General features: G+C 39.3%; 1 protein-coding gene across 1 annotated transcript in view; it reads right to left on the bottom strand.

The window, feature by feature from the left end:
- LOC143292616 (multidrug resistance-associated protein 1-like) overlaps nucleotides 1–27,122 on the bottom strand; it is a 70,302-nt gene that overhangs the window by 3,161 nt on the left and 40,019 nt on the right. Inside the window, exons 25-32 of the mRNA XM_076603074.1 lie at nucleotides 26,680–26,990; nucleotides 13,541–13,740; nucleotides 12,278–12,404; nucleotides 11,092–11,193; nucleotides 9,246–9,392; nucleotides 8,603–8,761; nucleotides 2,463–2,629; nucleotides 377–571 (exon numbers count right to left, since the gene is read on the bottom strand). Coding sequence (XP_076459189.1) covers nucleotides 377–571; nucleotides 2,463–2,629; nucleotides 8,603–8,761; nucleotides 9,246–9,392; nucleotides 11,092–11,193; nucleotides 12,278–12,404; nucleotides 13,541–13,740; nucleotides 26,680–26,990 — 1,408 coding nt within the window. The remainder of the gene's footprint in view (nucleotides 1–376; nucleotides 572–2,462; nucleotides 2,630–8,602; nucleotides 8,762–9,245; nucleotides 9,393–11,091; nucleotides 11,194–12,277; nucleotides 12,405–13,540; nucleotides 13,741–26,679; nucleotides 26,991–27,122) is intronic.

Here is a 27,122-nt window from a genome sequence, read left to right as displayed (position 1 = left end):
TCACCTGAACACGCGGGGTTCGAATCTGGTAAGGACTTTTTTTTTTTTTTAACCCGAAGCTTTATAATAACAAATACTGAACAAATTTGAACGATTAATTTTTTTTTTTTTTTTAAGTGTATCACAAGTGAGTCTTGAAGGCCTTGCCTCTCTTGTTTTGATCTTGTATCTAAAGCCTGATCTTGTATCCAAAGCCCAAGTTCAAAAGATTCATCAGCATTAACTGGTATAATATTTTTTGTCCAAACACGAAAGTGGCCTTTGTCTCTCATAAATTTTGAACATTTACCTGCTCTGTAGACAAAAAAACCCAAACAAACAAAAAAACCCTCTCTTTTGTTCATGACAATGGACATGGGGAGCTTGCACAGCTCACCTGGTGTAGTCCATGATGGTGTTGAGGCGGTGCGCGATGGTCAGCACGGTGCAGTCCTCGAACTCGCGGCGGATGGTGGCCTGGATCAGGTCGTCTGTCTCCAGGTCCACAGCCGCCGTGGCTTCGTCCAGGATCAGGATCTTGGTCTTCCGCAGCAGGGCCCTCGCCAGGCACAGCAACTGACGCTGACCAACACTGCGGAAAAGAACAGAATAGAACAGAATGTCTTCATGACCTTGTGTACCAGGGTCACAAGGAATATTGGGGCAGGGGGTGATTTTTGATGGCATTTAGTGTGTTTATGAGCCTATTTAGATGGGAAAGCATGATAAGAGTATGAGTGTGTGCAGATGGAAAAGAGTAATAAGTATGAGTGTGTGTAGACAGCAAAGAGTGATAAGTATGATAAGTATGAATGTGTGCAAATGGGAAAGTATGTAGAGTGTGTGTAGACGTGAAAGAGTGTAAGCATTAGGGAAAGCGTGCAAGCATGAGCATGTGTAGATGGAAAAGAGTGTACGTATGAGCGTGTGTAGGCTGGAAAGAGCATAAGTATAAGGGAAAGTGTGTAAGAATGAGATGCGCAGGCGGGAAAGAGTGTAAATATGAGGTAAGGTGTGTAAGAATGCGTGCAGATGGGAAAGAGTGTACGTATGATGCAAGTAGGAGCATGTGAAGATGGGAAAGAGTGTAAGCATGAGCATGTGTAGACAGGAAAAAAAAAAGAAGAAGTAAGTATGAGGGAAAGAGTTTAAGTATGTGTGTGTGTAGGCGGGGAAAGAGTGATAAGTATGAACGTGTGTGCAGACAGGAAAGAAACGATAAGTATGAGTGTGTGTAGATAGGGAAAGAGTGATAAGTATGAATGTGTGTGTAGATAGGGATAGAGTGATAAGTATGAGTGTTTGTAGAGAGGGAAAGAGTGATAAGTATGAGTGCGTGTAGACAGGGAAAGAGTGATAAGTATGAGTGTGTGTAGATTGTAGATAGGGAAAGAGTGATAAGTATGCATGTGTGTAGATTGTAGATAGGGAAAGAGTGATAAGTATGAGTGTGTGTAGATTGTAGATAGGGAAAGAGTGATAAGTATGAACGTGTGTGTAGACAGGGAAAGAGTGATAGGTATGAGTGTGTGTAGATAGGGAAAGAGTGATAAGTATGAGTGTGTGTAGATAGGGAAAGAGTGATAAGTATGAATGTGTGTGTCGAGAGGGAAAGAGTGATAAGTATGAACGTGTGTGTAGACAGGGAAAGAGTGATAGGTATGAGTGTGTGTAGAGAGGGAAAGAGTGATAAGTATGAGTGTGTGTAGAGAGGGAAAGAGTGATAAGTATGAGTGTGTGTAGACAGGGAAAGAGTGATAAGTATGAGTGTGTGTAGATAGGGAAAGAGTGATAAGTATGAACGTGTGTGTAGACAGGGAAAGAGTGATAAGTATGAGTGTGTGTAGATAGGGAAAGAGTGGTAAGTATGAGTGTGTGTAGAGAGGGAAAGAGTGATAAGTATGAGTGTGTGTAGATAGGGAAAGAGTGATAAGTATGAGTGCGTGTAGATAGGGAAAGAGTGATAAGTATGAGTGTGTGTAGAGAGGGAAAGAGTGATAAGTATGAGTGTGTGAAGATAGGGAAAGAGTGATAAGTATGAACGTGTGTAGATAGGGAAAGAGTGATAAGTATGAGTGTGTGTAGAGAGGGAAAGAATGATAAGTATGAGTGTGTGAAGATAGGGAAAGAGTGATAAGTATGAGTGTGTGTAGATAGGGAAAGAGTGATAAGTATGAGTGTGTGTAGACAGGGAAAGAGTGATAGGTATGAGTGTGTGTAGATAGGGAAAGAGTGATAAGTATGAGTGTGTGTAGATAGGGAAAGAGTGATAAGTATGAACGTGTGTGTAGACAGGGAAAGAGTGATAAGTATGAGTGTGTGTAGATAGGGAAAGAGTGGTAAGTATGAGTGTGTGTAGATTGTAGATAGGGAAAGAGTGATAAGTATGAACATGTGTGTAGACAGGGAAAGAGTGATAAGTATGAGTGTGTGTACATAGGGAATGCATGAGTCTGCTCGTTCACAAGAGTTCCGTTCATCACCTGAGATTCTCTCCGCCCTCGGTACACTCATGCTGCAGGCCGGCGCTCTGCGCCTGAACAAAGGCCTTGAGGTGAGCATGCTCCAACGCTGTCCACAGCTCCTCGTCGCTGTGCTTGTCAAAGGGGTCAAGGTTCATACGCAGAGACCCAGAGAAGACCACAGGATCCTGTTGACACACGTCGATCGAATCACCTCAGATACCGGCAATGAGAAAACAGTAACGACAAGCAACAACAACAAAACACTTCACATGCATAAAACAGAGAGATTGAGAGACAGAAAGAGAGCTGAAAAAAAACAACAACAAAAAACCAAAACAAACTAACAACCAGAAATAAAGGAAATCAATGTCAATAAAGTGAAGAGGTTTTATCTATGCGAAGACCATATTTTCCGTTTTGGTTTGCTTTTCGGTGTTGTCTTTTTAGGTATATAATTGAAAAAAGAAATGGAAGCTGTATTGCTACTTTGTGTGTGTTGTTTTTAGTGTGTGTGTTGCTTTTTCTTCCTCTTGCAATATTTATGTCCCCAGAGAAAGTTACATGGGGTTACTTCAGTTCATGTGTTCTATGACTTCTACATGTTTACGTAAGTAACCGTGTATCGGTGAACTGATTTATACATGTATATTTTACTAATCCATGACAGTACTTGTGTTTTCATGTGCTAAAGGCCCAGCGAAACCCATCCGCAGAAGAATGTTTTGTCACTTTCAATATATTTTCTTTTTCTTTTTTCAAGTCACGTACATTTCACGCTTTATTTTTGATAATATTCATTTTTGTCAAACTTATGCTTTACGTCATGATAAACATAAACACGGCATGTCTGAAAAATACACAATGAAAATAAGGAGCATTAGTTTTATACCAGACAAGCAAACTAGTAATGTGTAGCTTTACAATATCATCTCTCAACTGCCAAGGTCTAGGTAATTTCCAAAAAAGAAGAGATGTATTTCCACATTTAAGACAGAAAAACTGTTCAGTGTATTTCCTACAGGATACCCACTTCACTAAGACATTAGAGCAACAGATTAGAACTGAATGGGGTTATGAATGTGTATTTTCCTCAAATAACAGCAGATCGAGAGGAGTGGCTATATTACTGAACAATAATTTTGATTTCAAAATTAAAAAGACAATAAGGGATAAAAAAGGAAACTACATTATACTGGTGTTAAATACAATGGGTAGACATATAGTGCTCGTAAATATTTATGGTCCAAACAAAGACGAACCTGATTTTTTCGAAGAAATTAAAGAAAAGATTGTAGCGCTAGATGTCTTGGATGTGATCATTGCAGGAGATTGGAACCTTGTATTAAATCCAAGTCTCGATTATTATAATTATAAACACATTAACAATGCCAAAGCTAGAGAAGTAGTATTTGAAATGATTTCCCATTTAGAACTGGTAGATGTTTGGAGAGAGCTAAATCCAGAAGTTCTCCGATATAGTTGGAGGAGAACAAACCCATTCCAGCAAAGTAGACTTGATTTCTTTTTAGTCCTCGATACACTGATTACTTATGTTAGCAATGTAGATATTGTTTATGGATATAGAAGTGACCATTCCTTGATATTGACTGAACTCACCTTTAAGACTGAGGAGAAAATTAAAACCTTGTGGAAATTTAACTCTTCATTACTCAAAGATCATGCATACGTAAAACTTATAAATGAAACTATTGAAGAAATCAAAGGTCAATATGCAGTATTTCCATATGCAAGAGATAACCTGAACCAGATACCTAATGACAAGATTCAGTTCATGATATCAGACCAACTGTTTTTAGATACGCTTCTTATGGAAATCAGAGCAAAGTCAATTACATATAGCATACATAGGACAAGGGAATCAAAACAGCATGAACAAAAATTAGAAAATGAAATACAAAATTTAGAGAGAAAGTCACCCTTAAACGAAGGTGATCTAATACTGCTAAATGAGAAAAAATTACATCTAGCTGAATTTAGGAAAACAAAAATGGAAGGAATAATTTTAAGGTCTAAGGCAAGATGGGCATCTCAAGGGGAAAAAATAGATAAATATTTTTGTTCTTTGGAGAAAAGGCACTTTGTAAGCAAACAGATGTTGAAACTGGTGACAGAAGACGGTAGAGTTTTATCGGATAGAGAAGAAATGTTAGAAGAAACAAAGACGTTTTACGAGGAACTTTATAAAAATAGAAATTGTAGAATGATAGATATCGATCTTTACACAAAAGTACCAACATTGAATAAAGATGAATCTGACGAATTAGAGGGACTGATAAGTAAAGAAGAAGCTTCGCAAGCATTAAAAAACATGCAAAACGACAAAAGCCCAGGAACTGACGGAATGACTGTTAATTTTTTTAAGTTCTTTTGGAGACAGCTAGGAGATTTTGTAATTCGATCACTAAATGAGGGCTTTACTAAAGGGGAAATGTCTATCACACAAAAAGAAGGACTTGTAATATGTTTACCGAAGGGGGATAAACCTAGGGAATACTTAACAAACTGGCGACCAATTTCTCTCCTTAATGTCACTTATAAAATTGGGTCAACTTGTATTGCAAACCGGATGAAAACAGTATTACCAAAACTTATTCACGAGGACCAGACAGGGTTTATAGCAGGACGGTACATAGGAGACAATATACGAACATTGTATGACATGATAAACTACCTAGAAAAAAGAAATCTGCCTGGTCTTTTAGTCTCCATAGACTTTGAGAAAGCCTTTGACTCTGTCAATTGGATATATATTCAAAATGTTCTGAAAGCGTTTGGTTTTGGAAAGGATATTAGTCAATGGATACATACCTTTTATAATAATATCAAAGCCTATGTGATAGTTAACAGAAAAAGGTCTCGAAGCTTCCCCATAGGCAGAGGGTGTAGACAAGGGGATCCACTATCACCATATTTATTTGTATTGTGTGCAGAGATACTAGCGTGTAAAATTCGGGAAGATGAAGAAATTAAAGGGATACAGATTTCAGACGTAGAATTCAAAATAAGCCAGTTTGCAGATGACACTTCATTCACGCTTGACGGAGATAGAAAATCTTACAATAAGTTATTTGATACATTAAATTCTTTTGAAGAAATTTCAGGTTTAAAATTAAATATTGAAAAAACAGTTAATGTATGGTTAGGTAGAAATAAGAATTCAAATGTAAAGTATTTAACAGAAAAACGTATGAATTGGAATCCTAAGAAATTTAAAATCCTTGGCATTTGGTTTATGAATGATCTATCACACTTGACAGAATTTAACGTAGAAGACAAACTAATGGAAGTTAGAAATTTATTCAAGATTTGGTCTAAACGATCGTGTACACCACTAGGAAGGGTAGCTATATTAAAATCCCTCATACTGTCTAAACTAGTGTACCTGTGGATGTTGTTACCAAACCCACCAGACAGTGAAATTAAAAAACTTCAGAATATGTGTTTTGAATTTGTATGGGACAAGAAGCCGGACAAAATAAAACGAATACACTCAGTTCACAGTATTGAAAATGGGGGCATTGGATTACCAAACATACACGCATTTATACAAGCACTGAAACTGTCCTGGGTAAGGAAACTCTATGTAGGAAATTTCAAATGGAAAAGAATATTACAAACCACTTGCCCGGAAATAGCTAGGTTAAACTGTTATGGCTCAAAGAGGTTCTTAAAAGATAATTATAATAACTTTTGGAAAGACGTTATGAAAGCTTATGACAGTTTCAACACACATACTGAACTAGATAACAGTAAAGAGTTATTAGCTGAACCCATCTTTTTCAATGCTAAATTTAGAATCGACAACAATCCTTTTCATTTTAAGAACTGGACTGCAAAAAATGCATTTTTCGTGCGTGATATTCTGGATGAAAACTGCCAGTTTTTAAGGCAGGAAGACTTTTTTAAGAAGTGGGGAATAAGAACGAATTACCTAAATTACCTTAGTTGCATTCAATCAATCAAAGAATACATCAGAAAAAGAAATATAATATTAGAGAATCATGACAACAATGAAAATAGTAAGGCGTTAAAAACCATTTGTGGGGTAAAAAAGGGAACACGGATTTATTACGATATAATCTTGGAGAAAAACGAAATTTTTGACATGAAAGCTTTTATGAAATGGGAAAATAGGTTAGGTACACAGATTGACTGGAAGAAAACATTGAAAAAGATAAATAGAATCAAAGAAATAAAAATGAAATGGTTTCAGCTTAGAATATGTCATGGAATTTTAGTATCAAATATCATCCTAAAAAACATGGGTGTAGTTGACGATGACAAATGCAATTTCTGTTATATAGAAAAAGACACAGTGCAACATTATTTATGGTTTTGTCCAGTTACGCAAACCTTTTGGCAGGACTTTAATAAGCTATTGAGAGAGAAATGTGAAAACTGTGAACGACTGTCATTGAACTTTGAATTGGCATTGTTTGGAACTGATGATAAAAATACAATGGATGATACTTTAGATTTAATGTTATTATGGGCAAAATTTTTTATACACAGGAGTAGAATCAATCAAATAAAACCAACTCTGCAAGCATTCCTGCTTGACCTCAAGTATAGATACAAGTTAGAAAAGCATATACACACAATGGAAATGAATTACTGTGATTTTGTTAAAAAATGGCTACCATACTCTGTGTTGGTAATAGAACATTGAGTAAAATGAAAACTGCCATCATAATACAGTATATGAATGATGCATGTTTGATAGAATTTTTAACAATATCAGAAATGAGTATACTGCAAAATTTGACATGTTTGTACATCAATTTTTGATAAAAGAAGTAAGCTGCCACAGGTAATGGATAACAATTATAATAATCCTCTAATAACACACTTTATAAAAACAACAACAAAAAACAAAAAACAACAACAACTGGTGCTCCTTGAAACTATCTCAACATGTATACATGCCATGATGTGACATTTGGTATCTTGTTTATCTTGTTCTTTATTATTTGTTATTGTTCTTCATCTTATTATTACTATTATAAGTATTATCATATTGAAAAAACCCTTGTATCTCAACAGATTAATGATTTTTTTCTTCTTCTTTTTTTCTCTCGATGATCATTGATGGACCAAATGTTTTGCTATGTGAATGTTGAATCACATTGATGTCATGAAAAGTCAAAATATAACCTTGTGTACAAGGGAAAAAAAAAAAAAAAAAAAAAAGTGAAGAGGTTTTTTGACAAATTAACCATCCAACACTCAAGCATTCTGGACAAGTGTCATATGAAGCAATCCCCAATCCCTAATGAACAAATCAAAACATTAAAACTGGAGTCACTGTATATGGATCACACACTTTGACAACCTGAAACTGAAAACTGAAACTGAAGTCTTGTCACTGGAACAGATCCACTTGCCTTGCTATCATGAACATTGTTTTTTGATCATCAAACTCCAAATCTTCCTTGACAAGTAAATTTCAGCTCAACTGCAATTATGTACAATAAACAGATAATTCTAGGGGGGAGCTCAGTTAGTTTGAACTCTGTGTGACCAGGCGATTATCGTTTTCATGTGAGCGCTTAGTAGGATGTGCCCTGTGTATGCTGACTCACAACAGACATTACTGAACAAAGTGACTGAGCAGCGATGCAGGGTCTCCTCTTGTGTGTGGCTGTGTGGCCTTCTGGGGATCCAACATGGATAGTTTCCTGTGGACTGCCAGTGCTCGGACTGTGGCAGACGCAACTGTGTGTGGTGGTGTATGGAGCACTCAGAGTGACAGTAGAATGGTGAAGATGAGGCATCAAAAAACAAAAACAAATAAACCCCCTCCCCAAACAACCCCCCCCTCCCCCACAGAAAAAAAACCCAAACATTCAGGTCAAAGAGAGACGTACATGTCAGAGAAGAGAACTGGATGAACTCTGGAAGAAAGGTGCTACATACTGAACGGAACTGCAGTCAGGGCCCACGACACAGTGTCATACAAGGTAGGTGGCAAGGTTTCAGCGCTGTACACGCTCTATGGTTACAGTACTTAAACTGAAAACTGCAGGACACACGCGCTCATGCCAAGTGCCCCCACCCCCTTCTGCCCAATTCCACCCACCCACACAACAGACAGACAGAAACAGAGACAGAGAGAGAAACAGTGCCTGGGCACTCACCTGGGGAATGATGGTCAGCTTGGAGCGCAGGTCGTGGAGCCCGATGGTCCCTATGCTGACGCCATCCACGCTTATCTCCCCTCCGGCCGCCTCGATGATGCGGAACAGGGCCAGGGTGAGGGAAGATTTACCCGCCCCTGTCCTTCCCACGATGCCCACCTGTGACAACAAACATGATGTACATCTGTGAGTGGCGGTGTAATCACTTGTGTGATGCACAGCTTGTCACCTTCCCCAACCCCCACCCCTCTTCCTCATTCATCACCACAGAATAGTTGTGAAATCATTACAAATTCAATGAACTGGTTATATTCATCATACTCATTTAACAGTTCCAGTCTATCCTGCTTTTTTGTCATGTTTTTTATTCTCCAATCTTCTCAATATATACTGTCTAACCTATATATGTGCTTTAACTAACTACACTGTTATGCAAAGCATCAGTTATGTAGTGTGTGTGTGTGTGTGTGTGTGTGTGTGTGTGTGTGTTTGTCCACGCATGCATGCCTATGTACCTGAATAAATTATCTCCAAGAGAAACATGATGACATGGCAATCAACTAAAAAATAAACAGCAGCAAACAAAAAGCCAAACAAACAAAAACTACACTAGCTGACCAAACACAAAAAGTGGGGATATCACCTTTTCGCCTGACTTGATGGAGCAGTCAATACCACGAAGCACCAGATCCAGCCCTTCCCGATAGCGGGTCTGGTAGTTGTTGAACTGGATGATGCCCTGGTCCGGCCATGTCGCTGCCGGTTTCTTGTCAGGTATCTGCCAGTCCGCCTGCGGTAGTGAAAAGCAACAATGCTGACACTTTGTAAGTCATCGTTTTTGTATCGTATCATATTGTTTTTTGTCACTACTGATTTTTCTGAGTGTGAAATTCAGGCTGCTTTCCTATGGGACAGCGTGTTGCTATAATGCAGCCCAACCCATTTTTCTTCTTTCTGCCTGTAAGCATATTTCCTTTCTTTTCAAAGGGGATTTTTCTACAAAATTTTTCCCAGGGACAACCCTTTTGTTGCCTCGAGTTCTTTTACGTGCACTGAGTGCATGCTGCCCATAGGACCTCTATTTATCCTCTTGTCCGAATGACTAACATCCAGACCATCACTAAATTTGTAGTTGAGGTGGAGAAAATATCAGTGAGTGCAGGATTTGAACCTAGACAGACACATTACCACTAGGTCACCACTCCACTCTAAGCATGTTGGGTTACACTGCTGGTCAGACATCTGCTTCAGCTTAGCAGATATGGTGTAGCATAAATGGATTTGTCCGAACGCAATACATATAAAATAACATATAATACATACACACAGAACACATATTACAGCAGCATAAAAACAGAAAAGCCAAACCACAAGAAACCAGTGAACAAGACAGTGACAGCCCAAGAATGCAGAAGAAATAAGAACAAAAAAGGAGACAGGTGGAAGGAATGGAAACCAATCGGTGTTCAGTGTAAGTTGACTTACTGCCCATAGAAACCAGTCAGTGTTCAGTGTAAGTTGACTTACTGCCCATAGAAACCAATCAGTGTTCAGTGTAAGTTGACTTACTGCCCATAGAAACCAGTCAGTGTTCAGTGTAAGTTGACTTACTGCCCATAGAAACCAGTCAGTGTTCAGTGTAAGTTGACTTACTGCCCATAGAAACCAATCAGTGTTCAGTGTAAGTTGACTTACTGCCCATAGAAACCAATCAGTGTTCAGTGTAAGCTGACTTACTGCCCATAGAAACCAGTCAGTGTTCAGTGTAAGTTGACTTACTGCCCATAGAAACCAATCAGTGTTCAGTGTAAGTTGACTTACTGCCCATAGAAACCAGTCAGTGTTCAGTGTAAGTTGACTTACTGCCCATAGAAACCAGTCAGTGTTCAGTGTAAGTTGACTTACTGCCCATAGAAACCAGTCAGTGTTCAGTGTAAGTTGACTTACTGCCCATAGAAACCAATCTGTGTTCAGTGTAAGTTGACTTACTGCCCACAGAAACCAATCAGTGTTCAGTGTAAGCTGACTTACTGCCCATAGAAACCAATCAGTGTTCAGTGTAAGTTGACTTACTGCCCATAGAAACCAGTCAGTGTTCAGTGTAAGTTGACTTACTGCCCATAGAAACCAGTCAGTGTTCAGTGTAAGCTGACGTACTGCCCATAGAAACCAATCAGTGTTCAGTGTAAGCTGACTTACTGCCCATAGAAACCAATTGGTGTTCAGTGCAAGTTGACTTACTGCCCATAGAAACCAATCAGTGTTCAGTGTAAGTTGACTTACTGCCCATAGAAACCAATCGGTGTTCAGTGCAAGTTGACTTACTGCCCATAGAATCCAAACAAGTCCCCTGCACACCACACCCCACCCCCTTTTCACACCCCACCCCTTTTTCAGTGAAAGATGGAAACCCATAATTTGGGGGAAGGAAAAAAAAAAAAGAAAGGAAAAAGCCACATAAATGTATATAAAAGGAACAAGTGACCGACCTCTGCAGTCGTCTCGGTGTACTCCTTCACACGCTCCACTGCCACAATGTTGGTCTCAAGTTCACAGGTCATCCTCACCATCCAGTTCAACGTCTGGGTCACCTGATCACACACACACACACACACACCGAGGTCTGAAGACCCACCTTTACCCCTCCTCCTGAATGATTCTCAGCAGCTTATCCCTTTCCAGCGTGAACTAATTAGCTAAAAGGACTATCAGTGAGTGAGCGGGTCTGAGAGTTTCAGAATTTGCAGGTTGTATTTTTTGATTGTGTTCCATTCATTTTTGCATACTATGACTTTGTGTGCATGTGTGTGAGCTTGTGTGTGTGTGTGTGTTTGGGTGTGTGTGTGTGTGTGTGTGTGTGTGTGTGTGAATAATTCAATAATGTTTTGTATCTCGTGTTCAGTTTTTTCTTTTTGCATTTTTGGGTGTTTTTTTTGTGTGTGTCTGTTTTGTTTCTTCTATTTGTAAATGCCATGGGCTTACTTTAAGATAAGGTGTAAATGCTAATAATAATAATCATCATAATAATAACAATAATAGTCATAATAATATTCATGGCTGTACAAGCTGCAATAAAAAAAAAAATCTGTTCAATAAAGTCTATTTTTATGCCTAGGCTGAATGATTGCAAAATTATTTTACAGAGTTTCAGAAATGGAACTCATATACACACTATGATTATATTATGTTGGTGGTGGTTAAACTAGTCAGGAATTCAAGATGACTGGAAAAAACTGTCAACCATCACTAAAGTGAAATCTGAAAAAAAAAGTTTGTCAACTATCGCTAAAGTGAAATCAAGTACAACTATTTCTTCTGTGAAAACAAATGCTTCGCAGAAGACAAACACAACCATTGCACATTCACAGCAAAGGCTTAATTTTCAGAATATATATATATATATTTTTTTTCATCAGACTTCATTTACCAGAAAGACTCATGCGCATGCCTTGAAAAATACTGGACACTAGAGCAAGGCAACTTAGCCAGTTGTCACCTTCAGCAAGAGTTTTTGAGCCAGTTGAACCTTTACTGGCTTTAGCAAGAGCTTGTGAACGCTTTTCTTAACATTTGTCCAATCTTAAACCAATGTTTAAGTAAGAAAAACTGTTATGACAACACGAAATTTAAATTTGGAGCGCTGTTAGCCTGTGCCTCCTGTGTCAGGACACTCACGTTCATGGCATACGATACAGACAACCCCACGATGCCAGGACTGAGGTCTTCACGCCCAATGACAGCGAACAGGGAGGCGAAGAAGATAATGCAGTTGCCGACAAACTCCAGACGTATTGCCAACCATCTGAAATGAAAACAAGGAAATCATTCCAGTGTTAACGTTTACTTTGTATGTCACTGCTCAAAAGTTTTCTTGAATTCATAAATGAACAGATTTCTGTAACACTCCTTTGAAAAAAAAGACAAAAAAAAAGTCTTAAGTCTATAAAGTATGCACTTCAAGTCCATAGATTTTGCTTTATCTTATTATTATTATTTTTTTATCCTTATTTTTATTATTATCATTTTATTTCATTTTTTCATTTATCTGCTTATTTATCTATTTGTTTCTGATAAGCATAATCATCATCATCATTATTATTATACCATAATTATCATATATCACTACACACCCACACAAAGACAAAGAAAAGGAAGGTGAGAAGAGACCACAGGTATATCACTACACACTGACACACCCACACAACAAAGACGACGAGGAGAGTCCACAGGTATATCACTACACACTGACACACCCACATAACAACGACGACGTCAAAGAGAGTCCACAGGTATATCACTACACACTGACACACCCACATAACAACGACGACGTCAAAGAGAGTCCACAGGTATATCACTACACACTGACACACCCACATAACAACGACGACGTCAAAGAGAGTCCACAGGTATATCACTACACACTGACACACCCACATAACAACGACAATGTCAAGGAGAGTCCACAGGTATATCACTACACACTGACACACCCACATAACAACGACAATGTCAAGGAGAGTCCACAGGTATATCACTACACACTGACACACCCACATAACAACGACGACGTCAAGGAGAGTCCACAGGTATATCACTACACACTGACACACCCACATAACAACGACGACATCAAGGAGAGTCCACAGGTATATCACTACACACTGACACACCCACACAACGAAGAAGAAGAAGAAGAAGATGACGACGAGAGACCATGGGTATATCGCCACACGCAGAGACGCCCACACAAAGAAGAAGAAGAAGAAGTTGAGGAAAGACCACAGGTATATCACTACACACTGACACACCCACACAATGAAGAAGAAGCTGACAACGACAAGGCCAGACCATGGATAAAAACAATAACAAAAAAAAAAAAAAAAAAAAAAAAGAAAAAAAAAAAAAATATATCGCCACAGACAGAAGACGGCCGACCTGTTGGACACAATGCTGGGGAAGTAGGACACCTGGTTCTCATCCACCTTTCCCTCCGACTGGCTGATGAAGTGGTCCTGCTGGTGGAAGGCACGGATGGTGGTGGCCCCGGTGATGGTCTCCCCAAAGTGGGAGAAGATTGGGGAGCGGCTGGTGGACTCCAGGCGCTTCAGCTGGCGGGAGGTCGCCACATAGAACCTCTGGGGAGAACAACAGCAACAACAGTCCATGTTATCATGCTTGACTGTGTGTCAGTGTGTAGATTTGTATGTGTTTATATATATATATATATATATATATATATATATATATTTATATGCATGTGTGTGTGTGTGTGTGTGTGTTGTGTTGTGTGTGTGTTGTGGTTGTGTGTGTGTGTGTGTGTGTGTTTTGTGTTGTGTTGTGTGTGTGTGCGTGCGCATGTGGGAAGGGTGGTGGGAATATATATATATATATATATATATATATATATATATATATATATATATATATATATATATATATATATGTATGTATGTATGCTTGTATGTATGCCTGTATGTCTGTCTGTCTGTCTGTCTGTATGTATGTATGTATGCACTGTCTTTATGCGAGTGTACAGTTTCCTTGGTACATTTTGGTGTGTCTGTGTAACATTGACCCATGGTAGATTTTGGTGTGTCTATGTAACATTGATCCAAAGTGTTATGTATAAAATCATGTGTTTCATAAAGCACCTAGAACAGTTTTCAGGACAGAGTGCCATATAAGTGTCCATTTTCACTATCATTATCATTTTTATTATTATCATTATTGCATAATTAAACTAATACCAACAAAAATCTAATTTGTCTTAAACTAAAAACTTCATACTCAATTTCTAATGCTAAAGGAGACTCAATTTGAAAAACAAAACAAAACAAAAAAAATGAACAAACTGATTTTGAAAAATTCATATCACACTGAATTTGAAAAATACAGATCATATTGAATTAAAAAAAAAGGACAAAAAAAAAAAAAGACAGAAAAAAAGATCACACTCAAATTAAGGAACACAGAACATACTGAATTTGAACAAATACAGATCATCCTGAATTTTAAAAACACAGACCACACTGAAATTGAAAAATACAGATAACACTTAATTTGAAAAAATAAAATAAAATAAATAAATAAAATCATATTCAGACTGAATTTGAAAAATGCAGATCATAATGAATTTGGAAACAACAACCAGATTCTCATTTTTTAACTGCTTAAAGGCACTCAGAAAAAGAAAAATATACAACCATAGTGTATTCTAAAAATACATATCATACTGAATTGGAAAAACATGTTAATTCTTAAAGCTGTGCTTGATTTTGTGGTTTTTGTTGATGTTGTTAGTTTTTTGTTTTGTTTTTTATTCATGAAGCATTAAAGAAGGCAATACTGTTTAACTGTCATTATTAACAGAATATGAACCAAAAACATAATACAGACATTTCATCAGCACATTATTATTCATGAAACCTGTTGCTATTTCTTGTATGTCACTGGGCAAAACATACCAACAGTTATGGGACACTATACTGATGAAAACTGCAGTCATTTCTTGATTGTTGAAACAAACATGGAGGATTACATACTGACAGTAACATGTTTCATTATACTAAAAGTTCTTTTTTTTTTTCTTCGACATATTTAACCCAAATAACGGTAGCATTCACAGTCGTGATTAAACACATCAGATGCAAGAAACTATTCATAACACTCTGTATTGCACAGTTTCAAGACATGAAATGGTCTGTAAGCCTATCGTCACAGGTATCATTCGATTTCCAATAATACGTGATAAACTTTTTTTATTTTTTTTTTTTATAAATCAAATTTAATATATATTCACTCTCTGTCAACATTTTATTTTATTTGTTTTGCCAAATGTTATCATTCGAATAAGACACTGTTACACAGAACCCCCACTGACTATTAAATTGTATTAAGATCAAAGATCATTGTTTCAACACTGATAATGGGCAACATATATCAAAAGCTCAAACATTTATCAAATAAAAAATGGAGATGACCAGGGTTTCAGTTCATTTATTCCTAAACAAGAAACCCTCACATGTTCTCTGTGCAGTGCTGACTGACTATGTATACACATGCAGGGACATACATGCCCACATGCTCTTTCACACTTTTAACAATGCTCAAAATACTCTGCAGTTTAAAAAAAAAAGATTAAATTTTTAGCATGCTAGTCAATTTTTGTTTGTTCTGATTAGGACTTTAACACTTTCTACAAAATTAGCAAACTGATATAAGTAGCAGCACTCGTACACAGTGGATAACAATTCTACATCAAAATGCCACATGGTTATCATTACATGATGAAGCATCAACATCTACTGAACAGCTGCAGCAGACTTCTACATACTACCAAGTCAAGCCAGAAGCAAGTGTCCAAGCAACCTGAAGCAAGTACAAAAAATCCAAAAGCCAGTACATGCAAGCCACAACCAAACTAGGCCAAAGCAAGGCTGTTGCACACACACAGAAATGGAAAAGCAAACTGGAATACAATGAATACACAAGCAAACATGGTCAAGTATACCTGTCTTAATACCGGAAGCCTGTAAATGAGAGGCATGCCAGCATACAAACACACAAATTTGCACTCACATGGGTTACCAAAGCATTCAATGAAATCATCTTGTTTGTGTCAACATGTAAGCAGAACAACGGTAAAAAAAAAAAAAAAAGAAAAAAAAAAAAAAAAGTTTTCATCTTACCAAAAGAGCATTTTATGAAGACCAAGTACATTGGAATCTGACACTGTCCTTGTGCATCAGTTGTCTGATTTTACAAGTCCATTCCCATACTTGTCTGATCCTGTTGATTCCATTATTTTCATTTATTTACTTATTTTTTTATCATTATACTTTCTTCATGATCTCTCCCGTTGTGCCTTTTTCTAGGTCCACATCTGTCCAGTCTGGTTCTTCAGCTCTCCTGCTTCTGTAACTGTCTGTTCCAGTTCCGTCCCTTTACATCTTAGTCTTGATTGTCTGATAGTATACTGCCACTGTCATTTTGGTCTCTTCTGTTTGATTTGTGGTTCGGGTATACTGTTGATTAAAACCATATGCTGCCAATTACAACCATCATTCTGGTACTGCTAATGTGTGTCTGATTTTAGTCACCATCCGCTTTGTCTATTCTCGCTATGATGTGGTCTACCTTGCGTCACTCTTAATTCTTGTGCAGTGTTTGGGCATCAAATACTTGATTCATCAAAGTGGTTTTTCAACCAATCAATGAAGTTTGAACTATTAAAAAATGGACACAACTCCTGATAAAATTCCAGGCAACTTACTGACAAAGTTTGGGAACAGAGCAGAGCTTTTTCAAGCACTTTCTGTTTAAGTTTTTATTGGTTTATGATCATAGCAAGAAAGTCATGCATCATTATTGGTTAAGTATTTAACAAACAGTCTGAAGATGAGATGCATACAGTTCTTTTGATCATGACAATGACATAAAGAATGATCAGTGTAAATATGACAGGTGAGGAAATATGTGAATGATCAACCTGAAATGTTATCTTCTTAGTTGTTAAAAAAAAAAAAAAAAAAAAAAAAAAAAATCTTAAATCATGTAAAAATTATGGCTATTACCTCCAAGCCATCCATACAGTGTTGAAAGTGTTTACCTTCAAATTCAGTTCAGTATTAGTGCATGATTTGTCACACTGTTAACCTTAAAACACTGGTAAGTGTTACTGCAGGGTGATAAAATCAATAGCAGCCGGGACGGACAATGCTTTGCTTCAGGTCTCATCTGAGTAGGTTATACCTAATGAATTACTGCCATCATCAACAAACATCAGTGCTTGGTATGTGAACTGTTAGCCAGCATATAAATTAAGCAGCCTTCCTAAATCACCTGTGTAAACATCTGCTGTTAGCACTTTTCTCTTCTTCACCCGTGCCAACTGTGGCTAATCTGACTGGACAATATATTCAGAAAATTCATCAGTATTTTATCAGTATCATAAGTAATTATTCTTCTAATCTATATGTATATATATAGATACACACACACACATTGTATATATATATATATATATACAGAGAGAGAGAGAGAGAGAGAGAGAGAGAGAGAGAGAGAGAGAGAGAGAGAGATATCTAATTTCTTTAACCCCTAGGCTGCCTATATGACGAGATAACTCGTCAGCACAAGCATGTACGCTTCGCTGCCACAATGATAAGATAACTGATCATCAAAATATTCCGACTTTTCCCTGGTTTGCATCAAATTTGTTGATAAAAATACTGGTAGCTTTAGCTTGGGGAAATCTTTCCAGATTCTATTCATAGCCAGAAACCCATTTACGTCATGAAGCTGTCGCTAGTCCTTTATTTGAATGTTTTGGTTGGATTACTGCCGCAGTGTTTGCCTGGCTCCTCTCCTCACTCACTCAACAAAATGTCGGACAAGCTCAAGACATGCGATCATGGTGTACTAAATCAACCAAGACTGCTTTCTTTAGCTGATGCTCAGAAAGAATTCAAGTGTAAATTTGAAGGAGAAGACAGTGATGAACTTTGGTAGGATGATTTGATAGAAAATAAAGGGAGCAATGAAGAGACTGGCCAAGATACGTCCATCAGCGAGTGATGCGGACTGTACAGCTGCAGCAGACAGAAAGTGATCGAATTAGTAGCAGGACACAGTGTAAGCGATTTTCTTGGCACTCTGCCAGCGCGATCTGATGAGAACTGGATGAAGTGACTGTGTGGGAGAGGGGTAAAGAGGAGGGGGGTGGGGTCTGAGGGGGCGTGGCCCCACATCCATAATTTATTATCACATGGAGAAGTCACAATGCATTGTGTATCTGTCTCTTTTTTCTTATTGTGGTTGTTCTAGTATAATTTGTGTGTGCAGGTATTATCCATTTGTCTAGAAAATAAGATATTTTAGTGCAAATTACATGACTAATGTTTGTAATGAACAAGTTGAAAATGTGACAAAAAACAAAACACTGACTTCAAAAGAACAACAACTCACTGAAAATATATGAAATGGGAAAACATGTGTTTTGTATCCTTTATTCATTTTCCTTGCTGAAGATATATACTTTTATGAGCCTTTCTCCATGAAAAAAGAGTGCAGAATTTTTTGGAAAATATATTTTGAAAAAAAATATTAGAAATATATTTTTTGGGAAAAAACACCGGCAGATAGATTTCACTAGAATCTTATTTCCCTGGCAGCGAAAGGGTTAATCTGCAAGCTAAACTATTTCAAACAGGACATTAACATGAGGCCATTGTGAGACACCTATCACATTATGATATATGGCTAGAGTGCTGATTAGTTTCTGTCAAGCAATCTCCTCTAGCCCAGTGCTAACTTCACACAGGTACAAGAGTGCAAGATTTAGTGTGTGTGTGTGTGTGTGTGTGTGTGTGAGGGAGAAGGAGAGAGGGAGAGAGAGAGAGAAACAAAAGTGTATGACTGTGCAGACATATACCTGAGTGTGTGAAGGACTGTTACTCTGGAATATTCCATCATCTTTCTGCACCTTCTGAAAGTGATCCATCAACCTGCATTTTCCCAAAGCTCTGTTGAAAGCAATCTATTCCGGCACTGACATCAAAAGCAGTCCTTTAGAAACCATCTCAGTGTGACATAGTGCTGACAGTGTCAATGGCAGCTCCCACAATTTCTGCTGTCCATGTGCTGGCAATACATCATGTCCTGCTGGCAAGCATGGTGTTCACAAAAAAAAAAAAAAAAAAAAAAAAGCTTGGTTGATCAATCAGTATTCTGATAATATCCAACGTAAAACTAATGCTGAAGACATGGGAAGGAAAGTAAGACTTCTGTCAGGCTAGACAGGCAATTTCCTCCCTCGAAAACATTTCCTTTGCTGTTCAAAAAAAAAAAAAAAAAAAAAAAAAAAAATGTTGAGAACTAGCTTTAATCAATACAAGTTGAAACAGCTGTTCTTTCTGATCGGGGAGAGAAAAAAAAGGAGAAAAAAAAAAGAAGGAGCATTTCTTTTCCATTGCAGTACATGGTCGGTTCCTTTCCTCTCCACACTGATCAGTGGCCTCACACAAAAAGCGTCAAGTGAGCACAGTGAATAACTGCTCCCTGTGCCACTGTCTGGCTTCATATGAAATAAAACCAGTATTTACTGATGAGGAGTCCGCAGGAAATGAAAACCCAAGTGATGTCAAACTTTTCGCATGGCTCTTTCTGTCAGGGAGAATTCAAATAACCCATAGCTGCGGCCTCTGAACGGTTTAAACCTCCTTCCAAAAGAACCGCATCTATGTTTTAACTCATGCAGCCCTGAGTTCAAGCGATGCCCTGGCATCAAAATTCGTTTCATAGAAACAGTGTACATGTTTTCACACATATGCACAAACTGCAAATGAAGGGATCTAACTTCTACAGCGTTTCTAGCTGTGTCCCCTTGTCTCAGTTTGAAGCAAAAATCTGTCAGTTTCGGTATATTTTTGTTCGTTTTTTCCTGCATCAATATGGCAGGAGAACCTGCCGAGGTGGTTAACTCCCTAGCGTTGAATGGGTTAAAGCGTCTTTGTGAAGTCGTTTTGGAAGAACGAAAGAGATGTCTACCTCCAATTTCTTTTCCTCCACCATCACGCTGTCTTATGACATTTATCATCTACTTCCATCTTCTTTTTCTTCCTCACACAGACATGAGATTCAGCAATGTTCTGCAGAGTATATGAACAAGACCTCATGGCTGTGTTAAACAGAAAACATGCACAATGGTCGATACGTACAGACATACAACACAGATGTTAAACAACTATGACAGTGTATCATATACATCTCTCCCTTTCTCATTTCATGCTCTCAGATGTTCACAAAGCTTAGGCAAGACCCCAGGCATCATGCACATAAGAAAAATACGGAAAAAAAAAGAAGAGGGAATATGCACAGTGTCTGCTCCTTCCATTGAAAAAAAAACAACGTTACTGAAACAAAGACATTGACAAAGCAAAAAACAAAGAAAGAAACAAAAAAGTCACAAAAGTAAGTAATTCAAATGAGTTCTATTTCTCTGGGCGAAAAAACCTTTTCAAAACACTGTTCCATGCACGACCAATGACTGGATCATGATCATGATAGCTCAAGCTTTCAAGTGCTTCCAGCAGTTTGCCATATGAAATTGTGGCAGTCCTGTTAACCATCTCTTGTGATGTTCTGCCTTACTGACAGGGGAGAGAAGAAAGTGACGGTTCGCGATGGTGTTCAGCCACACCAAGTGCATTTCCTTTGAACTGTTGCTGCTATCTGAGATACGGTATGTGCAATGGACAAGTAGAATGACAGGCATGTGACCATGGCAGTGAAATGACACGCATACAAAGCATGTTGATATGTACAATGCACCCACACAGAAAATAAAGACATGTCCACTGCTTGTGAAACCCATGGGTGAGTTTAAAAATCAACTGAACAAAATCAACAGAGAGGTTTAGAGCACACTGAATGGTATTTCATTCCCAAGGCAATTACATCCGCAATCTTTCTACAAACTGAAACTGATCAAAATCCCAGCTTTTTGAAGGAAAAAACCTTCACAACCCCTAGCAAAGAACAACTCCGGATGTCTACATAGGGTTACAGTAAAACTGACCCCTCCAGATAAGGCTGGCAGTGTCTGGATGCTGTTCAGTACAACACCATACAAGAACATTTAAATCTGAAACCATATTAAAAAAAAACAACAACCAACCAATCAACAACTGAATTTTGCTTTCTCTGCATGAAACCTGGGCTGCTCTTCCCAGGGAGAGCATGCTGCCACAATGCAGCTCCACCCATATTCCTTTCTGTTTTTCTGCCTGTGTGACTTGTTCTTTTTCTTCTTTTGGTCTGCAAGTGTGTTTGTTTTACTTACAAAGTGGATTTTTTTTGACAAAATTTTGCCAGGGGCAACCCTTTTATTGTTGTGGGTTCTTTTACATGCTCCAGGAGCATGCTGCATACATCATTAACAGTTATCAACCATGCCAGGGCATCGGCACTATGTCTGAAGACAAGAACATGCAGATAAGAGCTACAAACAGACCACCAGAAAAGCAAGTCACCATACTGTCCATTGTTAGTCACTGTGGATATCAACACACAAGCACAACAAAGAGTTCACCACTGACCATACCACTCTACAAAACAGCTAACATGCACATGGATGACTCCAGGTCTGTATGCCACCATAACTGTATTTTCCTCCCTCTTCAACTGATGCAAATAGTGTGACTATAATTTGGTATGTACAGGAAGCCGTGATGTTGGTCATTTTCTGCCTCCTAAAACTGTTGGAAATACTGTGAATGTAATCAAAGGCAGACTCCGAACTGTCAAACAAAGAGACTAACAAACAGTTCCCTGAATCAACAGGGCAAGCCGCATTTTTCTCTACACCTCCAACACAAGATTCCAACACCCCAACAACCCCATGTTGCCCCCACGACCCCCCCACAACAGCAGGGTCAGGGCAGACAGATCAATGTACCTGCGTCAGGAAGTAGGAAATGGCCAATGGGCCGGCAGCAACGAGAAAAAACGGGGTCGTCATGGAGACAACCACCAGGGTGCCCAGCACTTTGACTGCACAGTTGATGAACATCTGTAAGCTGGAGGGGATGCTGGTATCCACAGTGTCAACGTCCTTACTGAAGCGGTTGATGATTCGACCGGTTGGGGTCGTGTCGAAAAACGTCATCGGCAGTCGCACCACCATGGTCAACAGATCAGCATGGAGCTTCCCTGAAGCTAGTCGCCCTCCGTGCGCTCTCAGTATCACCGCCAGCCAAATAAACACTCCTGTGGGCATTGGGAAACAATTAATCAGGTCAGTTAGATTCACCTTCCTGGTTCAGTGTGAGTCCCTTTACTCTGTCCCTTCAGTGGCTCTGGCACACTGACGACCTGTGAAAGCAGTGAGTGTGCTGGACACCCATTTCCTATGCAGCTTAAGGAAAGGCTTTTTCGGCACCTTGAAAAATGTGTTAGTTGACATGACTGGTTAACACAAGCAAGCTGATTTTTAGTTCAGTTTGTTTCCAGCTAATTGGATCTCAGCTGCTGCAAAAAGGTTTCCATGCAAGTCGCATGCACATATCATCTGCTTTGTTGTCATGGCAAACTGTGACGAAGGGACAAACACTGTATCAAATAAAATTCTTTTTGTCATGAATAAGCAACAGTAACAGTGTCATATCGGAACTGAGACAACTGTCAGATGTGTGTGGTCAATAACTGCAAGCTGTATGGAGTCAAGAGTCAGATACAGAACACATCAAACGGGTCAGTTTAATTAAGGGGATCAATCACCAGTTATGTAGAGCCAGTCTCACGGTTATCATGTGAGGTATGAATGTCAGGTGCATGATGCTTATCACACAGGTACATGGTGCTAATCACAGTCAAGCACTAAAATGGGAGAGAGGGGAGAGAGGAGAGAATTAAGGGGAACACACAGGGTGGAGATGATGGTCAGTCAGAGCCAAAGGTGTAGTGTAACATTGTGTTAGATGTAAGTGAAATTAGTTGTAACATGTGTGTGTAAAAAAAAAAAAAAAAAAAAAAAATCTTTTCTTTTTCTTTTTGCTCCCTTTTTAATTATTTATTTTTTTAAATAGCAAATATGGTGTAGCATATATGGATCAGTCTGCATGCTCTGACACCTCCTTGAAAACTGAAACATTTTCAGGTTGTCAGTATCGGGCAGAAATTATCAGCAAGTCCAGAATTTAAGGTCCACTGCAGGTGTGCTGTCCAACTTTTCAACACATAATGTTTTGCCTGGTTGAGGCTCAAGCAATGCAGCCTTTATACTAACAACAGTTCTTTGCTTGTACAGTCTACAGATTTAACTATGGTCATTACCATTGTTTGAATACTTGACACATCATTGTCCCTATCCACGGGAACTTAAAACTCGAATTTATGAGAAAAAAAAAAACCCAAAATTCCTGCAACCCCCTGGCCCCCCTCGCCCTCCAATCCCACCCCGAAAAATAAACACCCAAAAGAACTTTGAATAAAGACTAGCAGCAAACACACACACCGCTCACAACTAGCAAGAAGGCAGATCAACATACACCTCTGCCTCTAGAATTAACAGCAGATACAAGGAGGCCTCAAAACTTATCAACGTTACACAGCAATGAAGAGAGGAAAAGAAAAAGAGGGGGGCAGGAGGCGCAGGGAGAGGGGGTGAGGGGGGGGGGGGATGTGTTAAAAAAAGAAAGAAAAAAGGCTGGAATGAATACGAAGAGGTACCTGAACGAAGAAATAGAAGAGAAAAAGGGGCAGAATGACAAGGAGGAAGTAAGGGGTGGACATGCTGATGACCAGCAACGTGCCCACCACCACCAGCATACAGCGCCACCACATCGACACTTTGCCCGACAGCACGCTGTCAATCACGTCCAAGTCCTTGGTGAAGCGGTTCAAAACCCGGCCCATCGGCGTCGTGTCAAAGAATGACAGCGGCTGGCGCAGCACGGCTTTCAGAATGCCACCATGCAGCCGGCGAGAGGCCGTGCGGCTTCCCCATGCCAGCATCAGGCCAGCGGCGTAGCTAAACAGTCCTGAAGGAAAGGACAGTGGGGGATACACTGAACCCGTGCTTCAGACATCACCGTCCTGGACAACATTCACACAAACGTACCATGCATGCCTGTCAAAAGAGGTGGACGGGCGCAATAGCCGAGTGGTTAAAGCGTTGGACTGTCAATCTGAGGGTCCCGGGTTCGAATCACGGTGACGGCACCTGGTGGTAAAGGGTGGAGATTTTTACGATCTCCCAGATCAACATATGTGCAGACATGCTAGTGCCTGAACCCCCTTCGTGTGTATATGCAAGCAGAAGATCAAATACGCAAATTAAAGATCCTGTAATTCATGTCAGCGTTCGGTGGGTTATGGAAACAAGAACATACCCAGCATGCACCCCCCCAAAAACGGAGTATGGCTGCCTACATGGCGGGGTAAAAACGGTCATACACGTAAAAGCCCACTCGTGTGCATACGAGTGAACGCAGAAGAAGAAGAAGAAGAAGAAGAAGAAGTCAAAAGAGGTGAATTCTGCCTGAAAAAAAAAAAAAAAAATCCTAAGGTCGAGCATGCCAAACTCAAACTCTCGTACATCTTTCTCATATGCCCGATTTCCCCCAACTCACCATTCATCCCCATCCCCCTCCTCTTCTGAACGATAATACTCTAAATGTATACATTAATACTCAAACAAAATCACCGATATGTGTGAGGGACATTAAAAAAAAATCCTACTCCTCTCATACATCACAGATGGGACATAAGCATGGCTGTCACATTACATTCTGATGCGAGTAACTTACATGTGGGTTGTGCATCGGTCGCGTTCGGGAGCAACGGATCATAAGAGAACAATATAAAAACTGCTTTGTGGGTGGGCAACGTTCTGTCACGGTAATTTCAAACTGTTACGATAAACACTAAACCACTGTTCTGCATTCTAAATGACTCAACAAGCAGGTTATGCTTAACTGTGACTGTAGATTCTTTTTCCCGTTTTTGCTCAATAGGTATCTTGAAAAGCATTGCACTTGCAGACAAGAACATTCTACTTTGTGGGCCCTACAGGTTTTCTTTTCCTAGGGCTCTACTGTGTGTGCCCCCCCCCCCCCCCTCCCCTGCCCCTTTTTTCATTTTCTTATTTTCTCTCTCTTCTTCTTCATGCGATGGCACGTCTCGAGGATGTGGGCCTGTTTTTCTCTTGTGTTTCCATGTACCCAAATAGAGTTTCTCGGATTAAAAATGATTTTGAACCTTTTTGAACCTTTGACCTGACAAATATATTAAGTGAAACAAGTAAAACAAAAGAAAATAAAACAAAAAAGGGTGTTCAAAACAGATGACTGATGATAACTACAGAACCATAATAACAACAATGGATGATTATTTTTTCCTTACATGTAAAGATGTCTCCTAAAGTTGTATACAATGTGAGATGGACTGCTTCATTTAAATTATCCATGGGGCATCATTACAACATGGAATGACACACTGCCAAGCACTCCAACTCATGATACAACATACAGGGCAGCTGTCTATAGTAACACAATACTGAACCAAATGAATCCAAGTAACCACAAACAATGCCATTCAGTTTATCAACAAATGCAAAGATCAGAGTTGTGATTAGTGTGTAGTATGATTAAAAAAAACAACAACCCAAAGATGGTCACATCTTTTGCTGGGGGAAAAAAAAAAAGAAAAAAAGGAAAAAAAAAAGGAAATAAAGAATGTGTTAAAATCAAACATGCATCACAGCGTTTCTCACACAATGGACAAGGAAATGCACGTCCACATGTGAACTGTTAATGCACTTGATGCACAGTACAGAGTCAATACACAGCAACATGAGCATTCTCTCTTCCTCCCCCATTATGTGCTGTGAAAATATGTCAGCATATTATCCTGTAACCCTTCATGCCAGGAAGCATAATGGTCAGTAAGTAATACAGTAGGTTACAGTCATTCTCTGTCCACTATCTCTATAGTGCAAATTTCTAACTACATAACATGCTGCATTCACTGTCCATGCCCTGTGTGTACAGCACAGAAGCCTCGCTATTTACAATGCTACATTCCTTGTCAATCTCCTGTACCCCCAAGAACTGTGTGGTTGTACAGCCCACAAGGAAAGGCAGCAAGCATCCGCTTTCTCCGCCAATCCATTTCATGCCCAGAGTTACAAATCAAAGCATAATGCATCAATAATCTCCACAAGTGGCAAAATGATAAAAATGACAAAAAAACATGAAGAAGCAAATTTCTGTCCATCGATGCCTCACAACACTAAGAACAGATCTACCAGTGTTACAGCACATGCGACATTGACTCTTTAACAAGTGAATTTCATGGCAAAGAATGAAAGTTCTGAGCAGATTCTCTCTCTCTCTCTGTGTCCACAGCACCTGACTGCAAAACGCAGCAGTGTAAAGCATGCCTCACTTCTATCCACAACACTTCTCAAGACAACATGGACACCACACACCAGTGACAACACATCAGGGAGGCTGCGAAAAAAACGGAGGACTGCTCAGTGCTTAGCGTTACTCAGTACATTCATGGAACAGTACCTGCACAAAGTAATAGACAATCATGAGCGGGAGGATGACGGCGAGAAAGACAGGAGTCCCCATGGATATGATGACGACTGTTCCCAGCACGTGAAGGAAACACAAAAGGAACATGCGCACGTTCATGGGCAGAACGTTGTCGATCAGATCAATGTCTTTGCTGAAGCGATTGATGATTCGCCCAAGGGGTGTAACGTCAAAGAAGTGCATGGGGCAGCGCAGGATGTTGGACAGAAAGGCTGTGTGCAGCATGTGAGATGCCTTCAGTGAACCCACTGTCTGCACCAGGGCCGCAGCGAAGACAAAAAGCCCTGTGGAACACCCAACCTGCCTGTTATAACACTGACCTTGGGGAACACACAATGGACAACTTTTTGTACCAAGAAACATGATGGCACAAGAACTGCTACTGCTGTGGTGACGTGGTTAGTGTCGCTGACCTC

The sequence above is a fragment of the Babylonia areolata genome, chromosome 18, assembly GCF_041734735.1.
Source record: "Babylonia areolata isolate BAREFJ2019XMU chromosome 18, ASM4173473v1, whole genome shotgun sequence".
Classification (NCBI taxonomy): domain Eukaryota; kingdom Metazoa; phylum Mollusca; class Gastropoda; order Neogastropoda; family Buccinidae; genus Babylonia; species Babylonia areolata.
The sequence above is the reverse complement of the archived record's forward strand: the minus strand, read 5'-3'. Positions and strand labels throughout refer to the sequence as shown.